At 46.0% G+C, this 19,118-nt stretch overlaps 1 protein-coding gene across 1 annotated transcript in view; it reads right to left on the bottom strand.

Annotated features, from left to right (window-relative positions):
* LOC102370926 (opsin-5-like) overlaps window positions 1-19,118 on the bottom strand; it is a 112,883-nt gene that overhangs the window by 21,660 nt on the left and 72,105 nt on the right. The window contains exons 3-5 of the mRNA XM_006036562.3: window positions 18,572-18,734; window positions 13,345-13,472; window positions 2,293-2,627 (exon numbers count right to left, since the gene is read on the bottom strand). Coding sequence (XP_006036624.2) covers window positions 2,293-2,627; window positions 13,345-13,472; window positions 18,572-18,734 — 626 coding nt within the window. The remainder of the gene's footprint in view (window positions 1-2,292; window positions 2,628-13,344; window positions 13,473-18,571; window positions 18,735-19,118) is intronic.

The following is a 19,118-nucleotide window of genomic DNA, read 5'->3' as shown; positions in this document are numbered from 1 at the left end:
GCCGCACTTCAAAAGGGATGTGGCCAGCCTGGAGAGGGTTCAGAAGAGGGCCACCTGCTTGGTGAGAGGGCAGCAGGATAGGCCCTACGAGGAGAGACTTAAGGACCTGAACCTATTCAGCCTCAGCAAGAGGAGGCTGAGGGGGGACCTGGTGGCTGCCTACAAACTCATCAGGGGAGATCAACAGCAAATAGGCAGAGCCCTTTTCTCCCTGGCACCACCTGGGGTGACAAGGAACAATGGTCATAAGCTGATGGAGAAAAGGTTTAGGTTAGAGATCAGCAGGCAATATTTTATAGTTAGGGTGGCCACAATCTGGAACCAACTTCCCAGGGAAGTGGTCCTCGCCCCTACCTTGGGCAAATTCAAGAGGAGGTTGGACAATTACCTGTCTGGGGTCTTGTGAACCCAGCATTCATTCCTGCCTGTGACAGGGGGTCAGGCTAGATGATCTATTCAGGTCCCTCCTGACCCTAGCTACTATGAAACTTAGAAAACTTGATGAGAGAACCAAAATAAATGTTCAAGGTGAAGATAACACATGGGTTACAAAAGGCAGGAGGCTGGCACTTTTCCACAGTGATTGGGAAGAAAGGTAATGGAGAGAGCTTCCAGGGGAGATTAAGAGCTGTTTTAGCCAGATTGAGTTTAAGCTGATGGCAGTACATCCAAAAGGAGATGGCAGACGGACCGAATTTTGGCTGAGAAAGGAGAGGTGTCTGCTGTAGAGAGGTAGACGAACTGTTTAAGCTTCTGTCCTCTCAGCACACTGAAGTTGTATGAACATTCATATCAGATCATTTGTTTATGCTGGTGTTCAGGCTACCCTCAGTTAAAACAATCTGTTCACTCCAATACTGATTTATAGGCATGAGATCTAGGTCACATCATTTAGCTACTTCTCACTTTTTGTCTGCAATCTAGGTTTATATTTCCTTTCTTTTTGATCTAGATAATGCTTCTATGCGTTTGCCAAACAATATTGTAAACATCACATGAAACTATTTGCTAACAAGACATTTCTGTAAGATAGTATTATAATGCCCCTTCAATATAAAATGACTCATCTTTTTTTCTTATATGAAACAAACTTACATAAGAGTTTATGTTACTAAGTAAGACAATAACATATTTTGTGTTTCAAATTTTCCAAAAATAGAAAGATCAAGAGAGAGAACCAAAATACTGGAAGCAAATACAGTGGGGATTGAAGTAAGCTGTGAGATGGCAGACTCCAGGAAAAAGACAGGTGATTCTGGGAGCATAAAGGAAAGGCTACACACATGGAGCGCATCTACACATGTAATTAGTACACATGAATAAACTCTGTAGCTTATTGCTCCCGAGTGCCATTTGAACATGTGCCTGGGAGCACGCAACTCCAGAGCAATTAGCTCCAGAGTTTATTCAAGCACAGCATGTGGAGTCCAGTCAGAGAAGCCCCGACTGGCAGCGGGTCAGCCTGCCATCCCAGGGCTGCTCCAACCAGGCTCAATGTGCTGAGGAGAGGCTGGCTGGAGTACAAGGCTGCTTCAATGCAGGGTTAACTGGCAGGCAGCCCCCGCACTGAAGCACCTTCATGCCCCAGCCAGCTGGTCAGTGTCTACATGTGCACTGTTGTGCATGGAAAAAAAACCCTCTGCAACAGAGTAGTACCTGTATTTACAAGTACTACCCTACAGAGAAGTTTATTAGTTTCATGTGTCCTAGTAAGGGTGCACATGTAGACGCTGAGACATTTACTGCACAGTTAGTCAACTGCACAGTAAATGTCTTATGTAGACACACCCATGAAAGGTCAAAATACAACTCAGATATACACATTTAAGAAGGCAGTTCCAAAGCCTGGCAGCTACATAAATGAGGTGTAAACTTATTCAGGATATGTGATGTAGCTTTTTCAATTTCACGTGTCATAATTTTATTGCAGTCTGCATAATTTTTCTTTTATACTCTTCCAAAATATTTTACTAAATATTCAAAACATTAAAAAAATCCCTGAAATGTCTATGAGACCAGTCCTATCAGAACTACTAAGACATTCTGACATGCTACTTTTAGCATAGCCTACAGAAAAAACTACAGAAACCTCACAGCTATCCCCCAAGGTTTTTGCAAAAACAGTTCACTGGTATGAAGTGAGGCTGTACAAGGGAATATTGCTCTCTGGCCTAAAAAACAATCCAGAATTAAGTTATCCTTTCTTACTCCTCTCTCAGGGTCCCCTAGAACTCTAAAAGGGCACTGCCTATATACACAGAATGTGACTTGAAAAGAAAAATTTAAAAATACCTTGATTGTAATAGCCTGCATGTTGCTCATCCTGGTGGTGCCTGAGAGATGCTGTTCCACTGCTTTTCTGGATTCTTTCACAGTTATTAAAATAAGGGTGTAGGATGTGACAATTACCCCACATGGGAGGATAAAGCAGAAGATAAAGACAGCTACTATGTAAGACATTGCCACCACACTGACATTAGCTGAATGCCAGTCAATGCAACAAGCGGTACCATACGGTTCTTCTCCATACTCTCCCCAGTGAGCTAGAGGTGAAAAGGCAAATATTGCTGCATAGGTCCAAGCACAGGTTAACAAGATTCGACCATGGTCTTGCTTGAATCTGTTCCCTGGAAGACAAGAAAGAATTAGTGAAGAACTGTGCATAGCAATATAGTGACTGCTAACCATACAAGCCAAGGTCCAGTGACAGAAGCCCCTTTTAATGTATCGAGGCAAATAAGGGCAATTTCCTATGATGTATGAAGAAGTCCTCTCAAGACTTTATTCTCCTCCCTTGAACCACTATCTACTGATTATGACTCTCCCATCGTCTCTTTGTGATGCTTTGCTGTCTGTATTCACCCATCATCTTTTGACTTTAAAAAAAAAAACTTTGACTGTAAGCTCCTCTGGGGTAGAAACTATATTTTTGTTCCATGCTTGGACTCACCTGGCACAGTGGATCGTTAGTCAATGACTTAGGCTCAAAGATGCTACAATAGTAACCCTGGCTTGCTTTTCCAATGAAAAATTGCCACAAAAATCCATTTAAAATATCTTGTGCTCAACATAACTACAAGCAGGGTGGGTTACACAAGAGACATTTCAGTCTTTTACAGACACCCCCCTGCCAAAGCATGTATTTCCCTAGCTTCTTGCCAGAGAAGATGGAAAGGGAAGGTTTCTTGACAAAAGGGGCAGTGCCAGGAAGTTCAAGGAGACTGAAAACAAACTGGAAACTAAAGAATTATACATAAACAATCCTGTAGAAGGAAATGCCCTTGACATGGAAAAATATAGCTAATATTTCTGATTTCAATCAAAGGGAATTTCTCTTATGCTACTATGAGGCACTAACATGAGGCACTCCTACACTGAAGATATTTTTGCCAACAGTGAAAATATTGTTCATGTAAATCAGAGGCATCAAACATACAGCAGGTTACTTGGTCCACTATCTTTTCCTAAAATTTTTCTTGGGATTCTCAGTATCCTCTGTAAGCGTAACACTAAATAAGAGTTAAAGGTGGCCTCACGCTCCTTAGCTACTGTAAGGGCCTTGTTACATACTGCACTTTGAGCTGCTCAAAGACTGATCAACAGTGTTAGTGCTCGCTTGAGCTCGGAGAAGTCGCACTTTAAACCTAAAAACTTTCTCTAACTGTCCACTCCTGAACAGATGTGACTTGCCACTAGAGGGCTGGTGAACAGGGGCCTGACGAGGAAGTGCAGTTATGAGTAGCCGCTACAGGGCTGGTGAGCCAGGACAGGATTCTGTGGGGGGCGCATACTATGAGGAGGGTTGAGGCAGAGAGCTAATGGGATAGGGTTGGGTAATGAAATGGGAAGTGGAAAGGAAAAGGAATTTGGGGAAGTGTGGTAAGGGAGGAATTGGATTGGCAGTACAGTTCAGAGTGGAAAGCTTGTTCACAGGGAATAAAAGGGCAGGAGAGGGAACACTGCATCCTGGATGCTGGAGGACTGCAACATGGGTGACTCATCTGTGCAAAGTGACTACACATTCATGTAACACAAGCTGAATAATGTGGATCAGAGTTAAACCTGCCCTGGCCTGATGTAACTTTAAGCTGCCTAAAGTGTCCTTAAAACTAGTTTCAGGTGTAAATGTCTGGAAATCCAGGGGTTAGGAGCTCCAGGAACCGCCTAAAAGTAATGTGCAATAGCAGTGTGTGAAACAGCTGTGTTTTGTTTTGGTTTCGGATTCAGCGTTTCAGAGGGACAGTGTTTCATTTCAGTGTTTTACAAGTCTGTGCAAAACAGCAGTGTTTTGTTTCGGATTGGATTCGGCGTTTCAGAGGGACAGTGATTCGTTTCAGTGTTTTGGATCGCTGTCCCGTTTTGTTTAGGCAGAAATTGTTTCAAAACTGGTTTTGAATTTCAACGCTGTTTTGGTGTTTTGGCCATAGGCTATAATGGGGAATCACAAAACTTTCTATAACTTGGTCATTTCTTTTCTGCATTGGATGAAACTAGCATGGATGGTATCCCCTTTCTGAGACCATGAATCCTGCCAGGTTTCAAGGAGATAGGTGCAGGGGTTTCTGGGAAAATGCACCTCAAACTGTTCAAAGCAAAATTCATGATGTGTGACTTGGTGTGTGTGTTAAAGCACAGCAGGATGAAAATTGCAGGGATGGTAGCCCCTGTTCTCACCCTCAACTCCACTGCAACCAGTAAGCCTCAGGCCTCTCAAAGATCTTACAGTCTGGGCTTTCCCCAGCCATGATAGTGCAGTGGCTGGAGGTTATCAGGTGCCTCCTACCCACCTTTCACCAGGGAGGTTCACGGTCCTGGTATTTCCTGGGGCTGCTACACCACTGGAAGTCCCACCCAGGCCTCTCTACCTTGGCAGGGTGAAGTTTTAGGTCATGCCCAGGATGATGTGGATCCTCCTCCTCCCCATATAGCCCCAGCCCTTATACCTCCAAGTTCTTCCTGGCACAGGAGCTCAGCAGGGAGATGTTCTTCCCCTGCTGGCTGATGAGAACTAAACTGTCATCTCCAACTCTGAGGGGGCATTAAATGGCTGCCTTCATTAGCACCTGTCCTGCCACATACATCACCCCTCAGGCGGGCATGAGGCCTGGCAGGTTTCAGGTACAGTGGTGCAGGGGTTTCTGTGAAACTGCACCTCAAACTGCTGAAAGCAAAACTTGTGTCACTTGTATGTATTAAGGGGTGTAGGTTGTAGCCATGTTGGTCTAAGGACATAGCCCAAACAAGGTTTTTAGGATCAATCTGATACCTTTTATTAGAGCAACTGAATAGTTGGAAAAATTGTTCTTTGCAAGCTTTCGAGTTTAAAAACCCTTTGTCAGGCTGCAGAAGCATCTGCAGTTGGCATGTGTGCTCTTCCTGGATGGAAGGAACAGTAAAGAAGCCAGAGGCTGGCATGCAACGCAGGCAAGAAAGTCAGTCAGTGAAAATGTAAATTGAGGTGTCAGGGGTTAGCGAAGTACTGTGTCCAGTTTTGGTTGTCGCACTTCAAGAGGGTTGCGGAGATTCTTGAGGGTTCAGAGGAGGGCCACTCATATGGTCAGAGGCCTGCAGGCAAGGCTCTATGAGGAGACACTGAGGGACCTAGATCTCTTCAGCCTTCACAAGAGAAGGCTCGGAGGTGATCTTATGGCTGTCTATAAATTCATCAAGGAACCTGGGATAACAAGGAATAACGGCTACAAATTGATTGAGAGCCAGTTCAGGCTTGATATCAAGGGGCATTACTTTACAGTTAGGGCTGCCAGGCTCTGGAATGTACTCCCAAGGGAGGTGGTGCTTTCCCCTACCTTGGGGGTCTTCAGGAGTAGGTTGGATAGATAGCTGGCTGGGGTAGTATGATCCCAACACTCGTTCCTGCACAGGGCAGGGGGTCAGACTTGATGATCTACTGAGGTCCCTTCTGACACTAACATCTATGAATCTATGAATCCATCCAGGAGGAGCGCACATAGCAACTGCAGATACTTCCTCAGTCTGATGAAGGGTTTTAAATCCAAAAGCCTATGCCTCGCAGATGGCACCACAGGCAGCTAAGCTCACCTGGAGCCTCACCACTCCACTGCAACAAGCAAGCCTCAGGCCTCTCAAAGATCTTACAGATTTGGGAATTCCCTAGCCAGAACTGGGCATGTATGTGGTGGCTGGAGGTTATAAAGTGCCTCCTACCCACCTTTCACCAGGGAGGTCCTCAGTCCTGGCATTTCTTGGGGGCTGTTGCACCACCGGCAGTCCCACCAGGCCTCCCAATTCTGGCAGGGTGCAGGTTCAGGTAATGCCCAGGACCTGGGGCCATCTCCTTCCCCATAACCCCAGGCTATACCTCCAAATTCATCCTGGAACAGGAGCTCAGCAGAGACATGTTCTTCTCCTGCTGGCTGGTGATGCAGTGAGTGCCGCCTCCAGGTATGAGAGCAGGGCATTAAATGGTTTCAAAAAAATTTTAAAAAGAAACAGGTGCGGATGGAGTGGCACTCACTCCATCTGCATGTGGAGCTCAAGGAACCCCAGCAGCAGGATGTTCACCTTGAGAAACAGTAGCTGCTCCACCAAACTAAGGAGGTGTGCTGGAGTGTCACAACATCCCCAGTGATGCCGAACACCCTCTCACTTGGAACACTGATCAGTGGACATGGTAGGTGTTCCCAGGTAACCATGGCCAGATCCTGCCACATCTGGTGGTGGGTTGCTGAATAGGCCAAGGGGTCGCAGTCTAGTGGCTCCACCTCCATGCTACCTGCCCAAAGCTGGGGTCTGGTGCCTCTGGACCCCACCATTGAAGCCATGCCCTTGGCCCACATTGGTAGCAGCTGTTGTAGAGGAGACTGGCTGCTGTTGGGAGTACTGGCACGGGAAGGTGGATTCCCCTCTTCCACATCCCCCTGCCTGTGCCCTTCTGCCTCGCAGACTCTGTTCACAGCACCTCCGTCCAGTGATCCAGGGTTTTGTTGCCATATACACTCCCCTTTATCCTTGGGTCACACAAGGCTGCCAGCATGTGGACCGTACTGGACCACAATGGATCCAGCCATTTCTTCATGCCCTCCCTCAGCTACTTCACCAGTGCCTGCATATCTGGTGACAGCAGCTCGTACCAGGCAGGAACCTCCAACCCCCATCCTCTGGAACTTCTCCATTTGGTTCTCAAGTTCTCTCACTACAGGAATCACCTGGCTAAGGAGGGCATTGCCAGTGCTGATGGTCTCAGCGGCCTCAAGGAATGGCTTGAGGACCACTAAGATCTGGGAGATGGTATCCCACTCAGCTCTGTTCAGGGGGCCACTGATCCCAATCTCCCTGAGCAAGGCCATCTCATGATGGCCTTCTGTTGCTTCACCAGACTTTCCAGCATCAGATATGTGGAGTTCCACGGAGTCTCCACATCCTGCACGATTTTGTGCTGTGGAACACTCAGCTCTGTCTGTTCATCCTGCAGCATGTTGCCCCCCTTGATGCTCCGGTGGTAGTAGCCCACCACCTTCTTGCATTTCGAAATGAGCTGGCCAGTTGTGACCGTGCCGTCACTAGAAGCCCTGTCCCCCTCCAAGGTGTCCCTGACTATGAAGTGGAACGTGCGTGCCACACAGTGGATGCCAACAAAGTTGGCATCACGTACTAACTTGATGATATTGGCCCCATTGTCAGTGACTATGAACCCTAACCAATGAGCCACCGATGCACCATGCAGTTTATGGCCACCATGATCTCCATTGCTGTGTGGGACTCATCCATCACCTTGACTTGAAAGAGAGCCCACTGATGGCCTGACTGATGGCACCAGTGCCCCATGAGAGAGAGGTAGGCATGATCTCCACCCTGGCTGCTCCAGATGTCCGAGGTGAAATGCAAGGTCACCTACAGACCTGCCTTGCACAACTCCTCCCTCAAGTACTCCCTGCATGCATCATACAGAGATGGCACCATCCTACTACTGGTAGTGCATGTGGGCACTTGGTAGGATGGGGCCATGAGCACCATAGGCTGCCTGAACACTAGCCGCTCAACAAGGGGGAGGGCTGGCCATCCAGAGCATCTCCCCAATGCTCTAGGTGATCTCACTAACCTTTGCAACATGCCCCCTTTTCTGTCCACCTTTGCCCCACTGTTTCAGGGTGGCCTGCCTTGACTTCTTGGGGAGGGAGGGTTTGGAGTGAGAGGGGGACTTCTTATTGGTACGCTCCCACCGGTGCCAGGCTGAGGACGTGCAAGGGAAAGGGGGTGGTGCCTCCTGAGATGCATCGGCATCCCCATGGTGCTGAAGTGTGTCACCTCCTTGCCCCAGCTGATCTTACATCAGCAGTGCAGGCAGATAGCATATGTGGGATCATCTACCACCTCAAAATGATCCCACACCACACTACCTCCTCGCTTCTGGGGTGCAAGTGCAGATCCTGCCTGATCCTTCTTCTCAGCAGGCACAGGCACAACAACAGGAGGAGCTGACTCAGCTGAGCCACTTGCCTCCACAACCTCAACGTCAACCTCCTCCAAACTGCCTTTCAGAGAAGGAGACCTGGCTCTAGGGGAACTTGGAGGGGAGTGGAGCACAAACTCAGATTCCTCCTTGATCCGCAGAATTTATTTTGCTAGGGTGCTCAGGTCCCCTGCTTCCAGATCCAGCACCTCCTCTGGCACTGGAAGGCTCAGGCTGGGAACTGAAATGGGGGTGGAGGAGATTGTCATGCTGGTGCTGCTTGTCATGCTGGTGGTTATTATAGCTGTCATTATTGGAGGGGATGCAGATGCAGGCACTGGTCCCACTTCCTTGCTGCCACTAGCACCAGAAGCCTCACGCCTGCTAGTGCTGGGAAAGTGAGTGCATCTAAGTTTGGGGGAGGGGGAACTCGTGATGAAACACTGCCAGGCAAAGCACTGCTCTCTTTTTGTTTGGAGGGAAAAAAATAAGAAGAACAGAGTTTTTGAGGAAGAAGGAATTGCAAGAGATAACAATAGGGAGGGTAGGCAAGGGTAAATAGGAAAGGTTTGGCTACAACTTGGTAGGAAGGCACTACCAAGATGCAAGCTTACAGGTGCTGCTCTTGGCTGCTGCTACACAGACAGACACAGCTGCAAAATGGCAGACAGCAGTTCACAAACAGCCTTTTATGGTGCTTCTCTGTCCCTCCCCTGGAGCACTGGGATTGGAAGGGACCTCAGGGACAGATTGTTGTCACTGGCCAGCTACACATGTCAATAGCAGAGCAGTCCTTCCCCCCACCCTCCCCTCCTTAGTTCAAGCCCACCTCTGAAACATCCGAAACATTTATGAAACATTTGCAAAACATTTTGGATGGATCTGTTTCATTTCACAGCTGATTTGGAACTTTGCATTTCATTTCGGATTTGGTGCTTCAGCCACCAAAACATCTGTATCCGAAACTAAACGAAACGGCCACTGAAATTTTGCACAGCCCCAATGTGCAGCAAGGCCCTAAATCAGACTATAATGTTCTCTAGTTGAACTACGTCAGGGCCACATAGATCACCCACAGTGTGCACCTGCTTTTTGTGCCTGAACAAGTATACACTAGGGAAGGACTTGCTACAGTACTGCAAAGGACCTGGGGGTTACAGTGGACCATAATCTGAATATTTTGCAACAGTATGCCCTTGTTGCAAAAACAAAAACAAAAAAGTATATTTAGATGTATTGATAGAAGCATCACTTGCAAATCAAGGGAAGTGATCTTTCTATTCTATTTGACACTGGTGAGGCCTTGTCTGGAGTATTGTGTCAAGAAAGGTCTAGAAAATTAGAAACAGTCTAGCAGTGAGCCATAATGACAAAAGTACTGAGAAACATGATAGGCTACCCAGACAGGTTGTGGAATATCTACCCTCAGAGGCCTTTAAGGGCAAGTTTGACAGACGCTTAACTAGGACTGTTTAGTCAGGGATGATCCTGCCTTGAGCAGGGGGTTGAACTAGATGTCATCATGAGGTTCCTTTCAATCCTATTCTGTGACTCTATGAAAGCACAGATGTGACTAACATTGCACAGTTTGCTGTGTTTGTTTGAGGTGTCAATAACGGCATGAATGTTAAAGAGGAGTTTGAAGGAGTTAGTACTAATGAAAGACAGAACCGCAAGAGAGGACACTGTCACCAGTATAATCACAGCTTTGGACAAAATAGGTGTGGAATGGAAGAGGACAGTAAGTATTTTAACAGATGGAGCTCACTCCACGATGGAAAGTAGCTAAAGAAAGGAAGTAGCTAAAGAACTGAGAAGTAGCTAAAGAAAGGCATGATTTGTGGTGAAACTCAAGAGCGAAGTAAAGTATAATGATCCAAGACATGGCTTTGCATTTTTCCCTGCATTCTGCATCAGGAAGCATTCTGTGCCAGAACTCTGGGCGCAGACCATGAAATAGATATCATGGTAAAAAGCAATGCATTTCATCCAATCTAGGACTTTCTCAGTTCTAACAGCTCTTGGAGAAATCAAACCTTTATTAAAGTGAAAATGTGTACCTTTCTCCCATCCTAAGTTATACTGGGGAAGCAGACCAGAACAAAGTAACATAATTAACGGAGTGCAGAAATGAGCTTTATGTCATCTTCAGACCTCAGAAAAAGTCCCTTTTCCCAACTTGTGCTGGATATTCCTCAGCAAAGCAAGGAGCCAGGTCTATATTAGAATATTACACAGTCAATTCTTTCTAGTATAATCTACATCTGTGCAACACCAATGGATCTACAGAGCAGTCATCCTCATTCCAAAGCAAAGAGAGGTCGCCACCTAGATAGATTGAAGTAAACACTTTGTCCCACTTGAGTTGCATTGAGCACTATTACACTGGGGTCACAATCCAGATCTACATGTTTGCCACTTTTGAACTGTTTGAACAGTGATATCCTAATAGAGAATGAAGCAGTGCTTTACAAATTATTTTATAAATGTTAACTACATCCATGGATAGGCATTACATTTGTATCACTAAATACACCCTTCTGTAGCACTATAAAAAACAAGCCTATAGCCATTCAAGCTATTCACAGTGCCACAAAATATTACTGCTTACAAAAAACAAACTTCTTGGCAGAGCTACACTTTGTAGCAGCACATTTAATGCCTGTGCAGATACACATAGCACAACAGGAGTCTCTAGGATCATCAGCATCCCACATCCTCCTGTCTGCCCCCCCTCCCCCTTCAAGGCTCAGGGCGGGGTAGGAAGCAGGGGAGAGGAAGGCAAAGTGGCTGGCTTCTTGATAACATGCTCTGCTGGGATCCTACTACTGCCACTCTCACTTCAAGAGCCACAGAAAGAGCTGGCTGCAGCAGCTGTGAGGCTGCAGACAGGAGAGCTGCAGCTCAACTGGCCATGGTGGAGGCCTGGGCTGCCTAGCCTTGCTGATCATCTCTTCAGCAGAGCAGGCAGGCTGTGGGCAGAGGAGTGGAAAGGGAGGAGTATTACAGTGTATAGGAATTCCCACCACCAGAGCCCCAGCTGGCAGTAGCACTATCAAGGGTGGTGAGGACAAAGAGGCCAGTTCTCCTCATCCCTACCATCCCCACAAGTGGTAGATGGTTGCTTCTGGCAGCTGATGCTTTTCAGCAGCTGCCAGCTGATCAAAAACAGTCTGCCCCCTTCCCCAGCAAGGGAAAAGGCAGGCTGTCAGTGACTGGGTTCCCCTAAGGACTGGGGGACCAAGCAGCAGCTATCCAGCTTCTGAGGCACCTTCTGTAGCTCTCCAGCCAGGGGGCTGGAACACCTGTTATGCTCTGTATCTTTTTTTCATTTGTGTTACTACAGATGAACACCTGTCCATACCCTATGTCTTCCCCTTGGATTGATTTTTCAAAATGCAAGCCATCCTCTGGGTTAAATTATTGAGTGAAATTGTAGCACAGAGGCAAATTTAACAAATTAACAACAGAGAGTATGGGCCCATGGTGAATTCCTATTAACACACAATCTTTACAGCCATAATTAAAGGGACTCAATTTGACCTATGCTGTTGTTCTGTAGCAATGAGATATTAGAATTTCAAAGCTGTTCTTTAGTAGTAAGACTGAAATGCCCCACGTATTTTGATATTATCTGCCTTGTCTCTTATCTGAAAAATAAGGTAATAAAGTAAGAATAGTGGAACTGTCATAAAAATACAGCATGCATTCCTGTCATTTACAGAAAATCAGAGGTAGCCAAGTGCCAGTCACATGAAATTAAAGGTAAGTAGTAAAAAACACAATCTGCTCTGATACCCAAGGTACTAACTAGCAAACCCCAAATATAAAATCATCTGAGGCCAGTTTTGCTTTTGACCTAAAGACTGCAGTAAGACCTGGATAGGTTGCAAGGGTGGGCTAACAAAAACAGGATATGTTTCAGTACGGACAAGTGCAGGGTGCTGCACTTGGGCAGTAGTAACCGGCAGCACACTTATAAGATGGGAAACTCCCTTCTTGAGAGCACGGAGGCAGAAAGGGATCTTGGAGTCATCATTGATTCCAAGATGAACATGGGCTGACAATGCGAGGTCACAGTCGGCAGGGCTAACCGGACCCTATCGTGCATCCACAGGTGCATCTCAAGTAGGGCCAAGGAGGTGATCCTCCCCCTCTACGCGACACTGGTCAGGCCACAGCTGGAGTACTGTGTCCAGTTCTGGGCACCCCACTTCAAGAGGGATGTGGACAACATTGAGAGGGTCCAGAGGAGGGCCACCCGCATGATCCGGGGACAGCAGGGCAGACCCTACAATGAGAGGCTACGGGACCTTAACCTGTTCAACCTTCACAAGAGAAGGCGGAGGGGGGACCTGGTGACCATCTATAAACTCACTAGGGGGGACCAGAAGGGTTTGGGGGAGACCTTGTTTCCCCTAGCACCCCCCAGGATAACAAGGAATAACGGCCACAAGTTGTTGGAGAGTAGGTTTAGATTAGACATCCGTAGGAACTACTTCACAGTTAGGGCAGCTAGGATCTGGAACCAACTTCCAAGGGAAGTGGTGCTGGCTCCTACCCTGGGGGTCTTTAAGAAGTGGCTTGATGCCTACCTGGCTGGGGTCATTTGAGCCCAGTTTTCTTCCTGCCCAGGCAGGGGGTCAGACCTGAAGATCTACAAGGTCCCTTCCGACCCTACTTCTAGGATTCTAGGATTCTATTTCCTCTCGGTTCTCTTCTCAGTCTTCTACCTGGGCTTAAGATGGCTCCCAAGTAATAAACTAGATTTTCCTAGCACACAATTCAATTACTGGGGATAACATAAATTAGTATTTTGGGCCAATCACTTTAAGGCTATACAGGATAGTGTGGGTAGTCTCTGTTGCAGTGAAAGATATTTAACAATCTGAGGGAGAATTAAATGAACTTACCATAAGCCGGGAAACAGATTTTGAGGCAGCACACGATACTCAATAACGACAGCGTCGACATACTGCAGATCCCAAACAATACAGCACAAAATGCATAGAACAAGCAAACATGTTTACCATACAGCCATCTGAAAATAACCAAGACAGTCAATATTTAGATACAGACATTCTTTCTCCACTATAAAACTGGATATAGCAGTTGTTGCTAAAATGTTGACTTTCACCATTTACTGTGTGAAGGTAAACAATAATTACTACACTGTTAATTGCTGGTCAGTAGTTAACCAAAACAGGATGTTCCCCCAATTTTTTCGTAAAAATAATTTTACTGAAATCAACCTATTATCACAAAAATTATGCTTCCCATGAAACTATGTAAATGATAGCAAAATGTTCCTTCATAAAAATTTGACCAATCCTGTTCTTTTCCTTTTTCCCTCCTCAGTTGTATATATGCCTAGCAAAGGCTCAAGCAGCACCTGTGACAAAACCATGTCAGGCGCTACCGTATTTACTCAAATACAAAACAAGGTTTTTTTCACCAATCACCATGGGGGGGAAGCCCCTCATCTTACATTTGCATACAAAGAAACCACCTTAAATACCTTGGCTCATCATTAAACTGCTACCAAAAACAGCACATGCTCAGTAATGGAAACCAACTAGGAAGCTGATTATATGCAGCCAACACTGTATGCGACTATAAAACACATGGCATATTGGACAAGCATCCTGATGACAACCTACCACAGTATAGGTTAATTCAACACATCTGAAGAAAATATGCAGAGTAGGTTAATGAGCACTAAGCGCAGTCCCCCTCAGCAACAATTCAATTTCAAGTCATGGCGAGCCACTATGCTGCATAGATTTCAACTTCCTCTTCACTCCCACAGCTGGGCTGGCACTTTTCTTTCCCATTTCCAATTATTCCTGTTTCTTCACCAGCCTTAAATGACTGGCAAACATCAACAAATGGGCCCCAAACAGTTCACCAGAATCCCTCTGTCAGCCCTTCTCTCAGTCTGAGCATATGATTACTGTGGCCCCGCCATCTAGGAGGTGAAGCTGGACCAAGCTGCCCTGTGTCTCATCTATACATAAAATTTTGGAGGATTCCAGGATTTGTGACAAAAATACCTGGTTTCAGTAATAAGTGGGGGGCTAATTAGCACACACGAATCCTTTGTTAGGGGGATTCTAGAGTATACACACATACTCAACAGTGCTAAGCTGTGCAGTCACCATGGCTTAAAATGTTGTTGACTCTGCTAGGACCCAGTCCAATGAACTAAATGGTAAATCATAAGCCTTTTGGCTTTGGACTAATATCATGCATAGTTTATATATAAAAGTAGTTGTTGAAGTGCTGCTTAAAAGGGTATTTATGGAGTACCTGTGCTAAAACTTGCAGCAGTTTCCAAAAAAAAGGTAACATACATTCTGGAGGAACTACATGCAAATTACTAACCCATGTTTAATTTTAAATTCAGTGTTTCCAGATTTGCTCCTCACTTCCATGTGCTCAGGGAGAGCAGGGTCTGACAGTAAAGAGGGGGGAAGGGTCTGCAGATGGGAAAAGTAGTGGGGAGGCAGAGGGCAAGAGGGGTATCTGATCTCTCGGACTGATTTTCTCTGCTGTAGCAGTGGGAAGGAGGCAAATTCAGGGCAATACTCCAATAATTAGATTCTACACCTGGAAAATTATGACAAATTCATAAATTTTCTATATATAAAATCTAATTTGGAAGTGGGTCTTTCTTATATTCTAGTAAATAAGGTACTTTCTTTTGTTTTCTGTGGAGTGTTTTTGATCAGGTCCCCACAATCTCCTGAAGTCTTAGAATAAGATATAGAAGTAGCATAACTGAGGCTGGGTGACTGGGTCAGCAATCCCTGGGGTGCTATCTTTGAGGGGGAGTTGAGGGAAGCAAAAATAGACATTACCTCAGCTGGCAGCTAACCTGTGCACCACTGCTGCCCAGGATGTAAAGCTTCCCTGCTGTGTCTATCGGTACAGTGATATATTACATTTGTATATACGTAATTGACACCGAAATAAAACATTTATGCAGCTGTCATCACACAACTCCCAGTAGCCTTTAATATATAGAGGTCTACCTACCAGCTGACTGTGGGCAAAACATGGGGTCAGCCACCATTTTCAAGAGCTTACCAGGGCTGCCCCCCACTCCCACCCCAACACCTCTAATTGGCAGAGAGGCCCAGTGGCCCCAACCTCCACCACTGCTTGGTGGAGAGGTCCTGCCCCTCAAATGGCCCTCTGTTATATGGCCCTGCCCCTCACCACTGATTTACTGAGAGGGCTGGCCATCATATAGCCCCACCTCTCACTGCTGATTGGTAGAGAGGAGCTGGACCACATTACTGGCAGCCCTCTCAGCCAATCACCAGCAAGGGGTGGGGATGACAGCCATCTCAGTCTTCCTTTCATGCTTGCAGATCCCTTCCTGCTAGCCAGCTGTACAGCCAGGAGGACTGTTGGCTGCCACTGGGGAGTCAGTATTTTATTTGTAGTAAGTAACATGCCCTCTCCCCCACAGATTTCATGAAAATCACCCAATTTCATGATTTCTGCGCAATCATGATTTCAGCAGGTCTCTATTAATATATTACTAAAATATATATTGGTCTACCCAAAAGAAAAAAAAATATAAAAAATGGCATTCAGAATGCTTAGACTAGAACAAGATGGTTTTTCCTATTTCATGCATTCTTAGCAAAAAAACCAAGAGAAGTTTCAAAACAAAATGCTTGATATATAAGGAGACTTAAGTGCCATTCAGAAAGTGTTGGAGGTGTTATTATCTTTATCTCCAATAACCCAGTGATTAAGGTACTTATCTGCAACCGGGGGGTGCTGGATTCATATTCCCTCTCACCCTTATTTGGAAATAAATCAACTTAAGTTGTCCATGAGTCAAGAGAGTGCCTGAACCACTGGTCTGTGAGGTTAAAAACACCGCTTCAATTTAGGGCCAATTAAACCCCTGTGTCGTGCACATGCCCGACTTACCTGCCTCTCCAGTGGCGGAGAGGGGAGGGTAAGCTGCCAGCGGGCAGAGTGGTCCCTGTGGGGAGGGCTGGTGCTTCCCTCCGCAGCAGCGGTGGCCCCCACCCCCAGACGGCACCCGCCTGCTGGCACTCAGCTCTGGCTGTCCCAGGGCACCACAACCATGGAGGGAAGCACTGGGCCCCCTTGCAGCTCATGCAGGCTCCAGGGAAGAAAAAAAAAAACAGATCAGGATCACCGCTTTTTTTTCCCTCTCTTGGGCAGAGTCTGGTTTCCCAGGCTGCTGCCAGGCTGCCTGCAGGGCTTCCTTCAGAGCCCCTGAGCTACATGGAGCCCAGTGCTTCATTCCATGGCTGGTATGGCAGCAAACTAAAACTCCTCAAAGGAGGAGTCAAATGACCCCAAGTTATTTAAGATCCATTACACTGCCAAATTTGCTACAGCAGCTGTAATTAATGTGTGCACAACACTTTAAGTGGGCTAATTGTTTTTGCACCGCTATAATGGTGTCGGTGTTAGCACGCCTCGGCGGTGTATTGCACATTAATTCCAGCCACTGAAGGAAATTTGGCAGTGTAATGCGCCTTAAGTGACTTGGGGTGCCACAAACTAAAACTACTTCAAGGAGTTTTAGTTTGCTGCCCCTACAGCCACAGAGCAAAGCACTGGGCTCTGTGCAGCATTGTGGCTCTGCAGGAAGCCCTGCAGGCAGCCTGGCAGCAGTCCGGGAAAGCAGCTCTGCCGAAGAAATGCAGTGAGCCTGATTCCACACCCCCCACTCCCCGCCTAGTGCTTCTACTAGCACTACGGCTGTGGTACCCCCCGGGACTGCCCGAGCCAGGTGCCTGTGGGTGGGTGCAACCTGGGGGCAGGGTGGGGGCGCTGCTGCCGCAGAGGGAAGAACCACCCCCTTCCCCACAGCCCAGGGACCACTGTGCCTACTGGCAGCTCGCCCTTCCCTCCCTGCCAGAGGCAGGTAAGTCAATGGGGGGTGTGCACAACACAGGGGGTTAATCAGCCCTAAATTGAAGTGGTGTTTTTTAAAACCCACCACTTCAATTTAGGGCCCCCGTTTCATCTACACACGCCTCACAGTAAGAAGTTTCATCTGATTTGGACAACATCGCTGCTGCTGCTGACCCTTCTCATACACTTTTCTCTTTCTTGTTACATTACTATACAGACACACAGAGAAAACCGAGCTGCTCTCTTGACTCCATATTTCCTCTGACCTATTCACCCTTAGAACTAAAATGAAGGGCAGACAGAATATTCATCCTCCCAGCTCATTTTATGCCCAAACTAAGCTGTTTTGTTTTAATAAACCTTGCAAATTTCTGTTACCCTTTTCAGCTAACTGAAAACTTTACACATTTCTCTCAGTTTTCAGAATTTCACACACACTTTCAGTCTTGCTGTGAAATATTCAGAAAAGATAAAACAGCACTTTGCACCCAGTCTTGCACAATTACAAGAAATTTAGCGATATCAACAGGCCCAATATTATAAGTATCATGCTATTACATACTATACACCTAAGAACTCAGCATTCAGAGAAAAACACTGAAGAGAACTATTTAGACTCTTCCTGCCCTTCCTGGGACAGCACTTATTTCCCTTTCACCATTTCATAAAGCTCCCTAGGGAAGTTCCAGAATGCACTAGATACTGCCCAATATCTAACAAGTCACAGATAGGGAGAAGAAGAAGGGGCAAAGGAGGGGAAAGCTAGTTATGGGGTGGATTGTAGGTTGAGAATTAACTCAAATCTTAAAACCCAGGATTAAAACTGAATCCTCAGGAGTTACAGATTACCTTAGGTTTTTAAGTGCAACTTCATCATATTTGACTAGCACTAAAAAAAGAGTAGGGTGGTAAACATTTCCCAATTGCTTTTATGATTCCTCCCACAGCAGATTAAAAGACAGCAGGTAAAGCAGTTGCATGAAAGAAATATCCCTGCCACTTTTTCCAGTAGGAATCAGGAAGTCAATGCCTTCAAAACAGGCTAGAATGCTAATTGCAGCCTGCAGCTCAGTAACTCTGCTGTTCTATAACAAACCTCTTTCAGTCCCTGTAATTAATTTTCTCTGTCATTACAATAAGAGTGGTAGAATAATGCAGGCGTCTCCACTGGCAAAGACCTCCAGTGTGTGTAGAGGATGTTAAACACCATGTACATATTGAACAAACCTGTGTGAAAAACTGGATGTTACAGCTAGGGGGCACAAGGTCAGAGTCATACCAAGGTCACTGATTGCAAGGTTGATTATGAAGTACTCTGCTGGTTTCAGCAAATTCTTTTTCTTATATGAAACATACAGGAGAACAGTGTTCCCACAAAAGGAGCATATTCCTATGGAAAAAGAGTAAATGGAATGAAACACTTTTGTTAATTAGGTTAATATTCTTTACATGGAAATAATGTATGTCCAATGCTTATGGGATGAACATTCAAAAAAAATGTAAGCACCTTCATTAAAAGAACCCAAAAAACACAACATTTGATAACCTTCCTTCCTTCCTTCCATTTAGGTACTTAAATGGCCCTCACTACCACAGTATCAGAGCTTCTTACAATCTTTATACAGATTTTATCCACTTAACTAAATGATCTACATAAGATGCCCTTCACCTAGGGGTTTGTAGTAGCACCAGTCATGTTCATGTCTTGTGTCCCAGCCCAGTGCTCTGACCCCTAAATCACTCTCCTTATATATTCTTTCTTTGGTACATTTTC

The sequence above is a fragment of the Alligator sinensis genome, unplaced genomic scaffold (assembly GCF_000455745.1).
Source record: "Alligator sinensis unplaced genomic scaffold, ASM45574v1 scaffold548_1, whole genome shotgun sequence".
Classification (NCBI taxonomy): domain Eukaryota; kingdom Metazoa; phylum Chordata; order Crocodylia; family Alligatoridae; genus Alligator; species Alligator sinensis.
The sequence above is the reverse complement of the archived record's forward strand: the minus strand, read 5'-3'. Positions and strand labels throughout refer to the sequence as shown.